General features: G+C 45.8%; 1 protein-coding gene across 1 annotated transcript in view; it reads right to left on the bottom strand.

Annotated features, from left to right (window-relative positions):
* PRODH2 (proline dehydrogenase (oxidase) 2) overlaps window positions 1–6,355 on the bottom strand; it is a 13,707-nt gene extending 7,352 nt beyond the window's left edge. The window contains exons 1-4 of the mRNA XM_006899715.1: window positions 6,136–6,355; window positions 5,854–6,050; window positions 5,627–5,765; window positions 5,459–5,545 (exon numbers count right to left, since the gene is read on the bottom strand). Coding sequence (XP_006899777.1) covers window positions 5,459–5,545; window positions 5,627–5,765; window positions 5,854–6,050; window positions 6,136–6,312 — 600 coding nt within the window. The 5' untranslated portion in view covers window positions 6,313–6,355. The remainder of the gene's footprint in view (window positions 1–5,458; window positions 5,546–5,626; window positions 5,766–5,853; window positions 6,051–6,135) is intronic.

Genomic DNA, 6,355 nt, shown 5'->3' with positions numbered 1-6,355 from the left:
GGGCGGGGAGAAGGGTGCAACAATGAATGAATAGAATTCCAAAATCTCTGTAGATGGTCATTGAAATGAAAAAGAAATAAATAAATAGATAGATGATAGATAGATAGATAAATAAATAGATCGATAAATAGATAAATAAATAAATAAAATAAGAAAGCATACAAGGGAAAAAAATTAAAAAAAAATACATAAAAGATTCATAGCCTCTCATGCTCCCAGAGGTGTACTGTGAGTCACACTCAGCTTTTGTTATTGTTGATGTGGGCAGCTGAGTCGGACCACTCAGAATAGGTTTTCAGAGGCTGTAAATTGCAGGAGAGGACACTGCCCATCTTTTCCCCTTGAAGCCACAGGTAGATTTGAAACACCTGCCTTTGTGTTGGCAGCACAACTCCTTACTCATCTGGCCACCAGAGGGTTTGATTTTAATTTTAATTACTGAGTGTCTATTAATACTAACTAGCAACTACCTCAAGGGCAGAAATTTTGTCTATGCTAGTCATTGTTGTCTAGGATGGTACCTGGCATATAGCAGATGTTTAGTAAACATTTGGGGAATTAATACATTTGTGACAAAGGTATAATAGCCATCCCTAACAGGCCCTCTATGAGGTGGATTGATTCAGTGACTGGGGTAATCGGGATGGGTGTGTTGGAGACAGTGCGATTGGCACAGAATAGAGCAGGGTTTATTAGGGCTATTGTACATAGGGTCGCTAATGAGTCTCAAGCAACTCGATGGCACATAACAACAACAACCCATAGTCTTATGGAATTCAAAATGGTAAATATTAATTACTGAACAGTCCAGATAGGCTTGAATAAATTGGTAAGTTAAAGGAAGAAACATTTCCTTGATTATATTTGCATCAAAATAAAAAATAGAGAAACAGGTAGGGCTTAAAGCTTTATTACAGCCAGCAGAGTTGAGATGAATGACATAGACATAGTGCGTCTGCTAATGGGACCCCGCTGGAGAAGTTGACCTGGACCTGGCAAACTGAAATCTCTTTCCAGGGAGTAAGAAGTCAATGGGGGGGAACTTGGCCAGCCAGCTACCTTTTCCCTTTGGCTTGGACAAAGGCCTGGAGGAGTTCTGGAGTATTAACAACTCGTGGTTATTGTTAAGTGCCATAGAGCCAAGTAAGATTCATAGCGATCCTGTGAAAACAGATCTGAACTCCATCCTAACCAGTGCCGTCCTCACAATCCGACACACTTGAGGCCACTGCTGCAGCCACTGTGTCAGTCCACTTGGTTTTCCTTTATTTCACTACCCCTCCGTCTTCCAAGGTATGATGTCCCTTTCCAAGGAATAACCTTTCCTAGCTCCATGCCCAAAGTATGTAAGATGTAGCTTTATCATCTTTGCCTCCAAGGAGCATTCTGGCTGCACCCTCTCCAAGATATATCTATTTGTTCTTTGGTAGTCCATGGGATGTTCAGTACTCTTCTTCAACACTACAGTTCAAAGGCATCAGTGCTTCAGTCATCCTTATTCATTGTCCAGCTTCCAGCAGCATAGCCAGTAAGTGAAAAGAACATAGTCCTCAAACTAACAGCATTGCTCAGTAATTTGGAGAGGTCCCTGACTGCACTTTCTCAGTGAAGTACATTTCCTGATTTCCTGACTGCTGGTTCCAAGTGTACTGATTGTGTATCCAAGTAAGGTGAAATTGTTGACAGTTTCAATCTTTTCCCCATCTATCGTAATGTTACCTATAGGTCTAGTGGTGTGAATTTTTGTTTTCCTGATACTGAGATGCAATCCATACTGAAGATTATAATCTTTCCCCTTCTACAGCAATCACTTCAAGTCCTCCTCATTTTCTACAAGCAAGATTGTGTCATCAGCATAATGAAGATTATTGATAAGTATTCCTCTAATCTTGATGTAACATTCTTCTTCATAGAGTCTAGCTTCTCAAATAATTTTCTCAGCATACAGATTGAATAGATATGGAGAAAGGATTCATCCCTGACACACATCTTTCTTATATTTCTAAGCCACGTCATTTTCTCTTGCTCTGTTCGCACAACAACCTCTTGGTCTAGGTTTCACATGAGCACCATTAAGTGTTCTGAGACCCTCATTCTTCTCAATGTTAGCCATAATTTGTTATGACGCACACAGTCAAATGCCTTTGCATAGTAAATAAAGCATAAATAGACATTCTTCTGCTATTCTTTACTTTCGGCCAGGATTAATCTGACATCAGCAATGATATCTCTGTGCTGCTAATGCAAAAGGCCCAGGTTCTCTGGTGGTTTGAATCCATCAGCAGCTCCAGGGGACAAAGATGGACATTCTCCAGCAAACATCACATGCTAGAGAGGTTGTGGAGAAACTGGAACCCTTATTCACTGTTGCTGGGAGTGTAAAATGGTGCAACCACTGTGGAAGGCTCTATGGCGCTTTCTCAAAAAGGTGCAAATAGAAATACCATTTGACCCAGCAGTTCCACTACTGGGAAAATACCCCGAAGAGACCATAACTGACATCCAAACAGATATATGCACACCTGTGTTTATTGTGGCTTTGTTCACAATATCAAAGAGTTGGAAACAACCTAAGTGCCCATCAACAAACGAATAGATAGAGAAGCTGTGGTATATTCATACAATAAAATACTATGCTGCATTGAAAAACAAGGAATTCATGAAATATTATACAAAATGTGTGACCCTGGAGGACATTATGCTGAGTGAAATATCTCAGTCACAAAAGGACAAATACTGCATAGAGCCACTGTTGTAAAATAGGACTGACATAGCGGTTAAGGGAAGACAGAGAAGGAGGGGAGGAATGATGTATACTGCATTGAAACAGATGAGGGAGAGAACTGTTTAAAAGGGATACAGGATTATATCCTGTCATGACAGGAGTCGAGAATAAAGGCTGCATAGTGGAGTGGATTTAGGGGGAGGGATTGTACAAAAATGAAAGATTTTTTCTTTTACTTTTCAAAGAGAAGAGCGAATGGATGGGAGGGGTGGGCAGGGAGAAAAGTGCAACAATGAATGACTGAAAACCCTAAGTCTCTGTAAACTTTCATTAAAACTAATTTAAAAAGAGAAACTTAAACCAGAAAGAAAGAAAAAAAAAAAGACTGGAATTCTCCTTCCATGTGATGTATAGCCTTGAAAACCTTGGGGTGGTCCGCTCTGAACTGGTTCTGCGACCCACTTAAGGGCAGGGAGTGAGTGTTCCTTTTACCATACTCAGGACAGTGCCTGGCACGTTGTTCATGGTCAGTATGCTCATAATTGTTAGTTTATTTTTGAAGAAACGTTTGCTTCATCCATTTACTCATTCACATATATTGATTGTATTTTGTCCAGGTGCCAAGGACTTGGGGGACGGGATAGGACAGACATGAAGTGTTCTGTTGGATCAGGGGCTGTGAGTTCAGGGAGTTCGGGCCTGAGGATTGGGTCAGGAGGGCTGACTGAGACGGGACCAGGAAGGAGGGGTTGGTTTGGAGAGACAGTGAGGCCAGTGTGAAGATCATGGTTGACAGTTAAGAAGAGTTCTGGAAGCTTTGGGTTTAGGACTCGGGACAGAAGCATGAACAGCCTTAGGTCAGAGTTGAGAAGCTGAGGCTATAGAGTTAGGTGAGACAGTTCCTGCAGAGAGAATAAGGAAGAAGAGGGAAGGCCAGGACCCAGCCCTGGGCAACTGCCATATTTAAGAGACAGGCAGTTGTTGTGTACTGGGGAGTCAGAACTGACCCATATCTGACCCTCCAGCTGGTTTTCAGAGGCAGTAAATCATATGGAGGGGAGACTGCCCATTTTTCTTCTGTGGAGCAACTGGTGGAGTCAAACCATTCACCTTTGTGTTGGCAGCACAATTCCTTACCACTAAGCTACCACAGCTCCCTAAGAAACAGGCAGAGAAAAGACTAAAGATTAAGAAGGAGCTGACCAAGACAGAAAAGGAAAACTAGGTATGCCAGTGTTGGGGAAGCGGAAGAAAACAAGTGATGCAAAGACAGTCTTTTGTTCACCAGAGTCAGACGCCAGCCTCTGCTGGGACTTGACGTGCACAGCCTCAAAACCGCCCTACTAAGAAGTTACTGTCACTGTCTCACATGAATAAACAAAGTTCACAGAGGTGAAACTCATTACCCTCCAGAGCCAGTCCTCTGACATGCTAGTGCCTGCTCCTATGTGTCCAACACATTTTAAAAATTATAAATGAAAAGTTCAAGATGAAAAAAAAAAGAAGCATCAGTCGATCCTCCGTAGCATTATTTGGAGTGAAGGGAGCCTGGAGACCGCCGAGGCTGAGTCTAGGAAGGCAGAGGGGGCAGTTCTTGCTGTTGTTAGATGTCACAGAGTTGACTCTGACCTGACGTGCAGTAGCCTGAAACCTGTTGATATCACTGATAAACCTCACCACATGGCTACGCTTAAACCCAGCGTTGCAGACTCCATGAAGATCCACCTCACGGTGATTAAAAGTAGTGGACTAGATGAATGCAAAGAGTTAGGATTGGATCATTAATCAGGGTGCTCAGAGAGAAACTGGAGTTCTGGTGTCTGGTGATGAGGAGTTGTGCTGCCAACCCAAAGGCATGAGGTTCAAGTCCACCATGTGCTCCCGTATCACAGCATCTCAAAACTCATTGCCAGCGAGTCAGAACCATAGCTGCCTCTCTGTTGGGATCATGAAACCATAAATTGCACAAGAGGATCTTGCCCTTCATTCTCAGAGCATCTGGTGGGTTCGAACCACTGAAGAAGTGTGACTTTTGAGTTAGCAGCGACCACCAGAGCTCACTGTATAGGGTAGCATGCTATGGTTATGTTTATTCTGGTGGTTCTGTCTCTGAGAAGTTGCTGTGTACCATTGAGTCAGAGCCAGCTCATAGCTGGCCTTCCAGTAGTTTTCATACGCAGTAAATGGCATGGGAGTTGATGATTCTTTTTTTCACCAATGGTGGATTTGAACCTCATGCCTTCGGGATTGCAGCACACCTTCCTAATCACTAGGCCACCAGCACTCCCTCTTGCTGTTGTTGTTATGTGCAGTGGAGTTGCTTGAAACTCATAGGAGTTGCACAATAGCTTGGAACCCACCTCCATCCTGAGCCAGTATCACTGCCTCTGACACACCTGCCCTCATTACCCCAGTCACTCTGTCAACCCATCTAATCCAGGATCTTCCTGTTCTGTGCCATCCCTCCACCCTACCTGGTCCTTCTCCAAGGCCCAGTCCCTCTGGATGACATGTCCAAAATATATCAGACAGAGCTTCAAAATCCTTGCCTCCAAGGAGCAACTTGGTTTCACCCTCGCCTGAACAGAACGTGTTTGTTCTCTTGGAAGTCCACAGTACATTCAGTATTCTTGAGGATCCCACCTGCAGGAACCTGCACATACAAGTTCAGGGTCTCTGTTCTCCTCATACTCTTTACCAACCATCCAACTTTGCCTGACCTGATGTCATTACCTGCCCAGAGTCCATGGTTTCTGCCAGCCGCTCAGGGCTCAGCTCTGAGGAGTCTCCTGACTCTCTGATCCAGGAGGTTAGCTCTTTCTGAAATGAGATGATAACTGGGGCAGTAGGGGGCCTTGTGTCCAGCTGCACCCCTACTCCACCACCCTACCCTTCTCTTACACAGAGCCGAGTGCTGGCGAGTGCCGTCACCTTCAGCTGCATGAGGCTGTGCCCAGCCGGGCCAGGGGTCTCCAGAAGGCTTCGTGACAGGTCCACGCACCGCAGCATGGCACTGAGGTTCCCCTCGTACCAAGCCTCGCTACCCAGCCAGCAGGCATCAGCGTCTGAGTCTGCTAAGCCCCTGCCGGCCATCCTCCCAGCTCCCCAGCACCGTGGACCCTACTCACCCAGTCTTGGCTTCTGAGTCTGGCTCCTCTTCAGTGGGCACTGCTAGCAGGGGCCGGAGCCCTAGGTGTTGAAGCTGCAGGACACAATCTTTCACCTCCTCTGCTGTCTCTCCAGCCACAAACTGCCCATAGAAGGATGCTCTGAGAAGCATACTCGAGAGCCGGGAGCCCAGGAGTCGCCGAGACCAGGCCTGGAGCTGGGGTTGTAGAGACCAAGCGTCCAGAGCAGAGTTCCAGGGAGTCACCAGGCCAGGGGAACTGCTCCTGGGGACCGCTGCTCACCGCAAGCCCATGGGTGACCAAGGGAGGCCAGGCACAGAGTCGCAGCACCAGCAGAGCTCTGGTCAGCTCTCTTGTGTTTTTCAGGTGGAAGACCTCACCATCAAAGTGCAGAGGCTGCCAGCTTCTAGTGGAGGGACCAGCCCCGGAGCACAGCATGCGACAGGTCCGGAGCATCATGAAGTGGCCTTTTGTCACTTCCACACCAGGGAAGGGGCTTTGT

Source organism: Elephantulus edwardii, unplaced genomic scaffold (genome assembly GCF_000299155.1).
Source record: "Elephantulus edwardii isolate Elephantulus edwardi_28Jun2011 unplaced genomic scaffold, EleEdw1.0 scaffold00266, whole genome shotgun sequence".
In the NCBI taxonomy this organism is placed as follows: Eukaryota; Metazoa; Chordata; class Mammalia; order Macroscelidea; family Macroscelididae; genus Elephantulus; species Elephantulus edwardii.
This window is presented reverse-complemented; position numbering and strand designations above follow the sequence as displayed.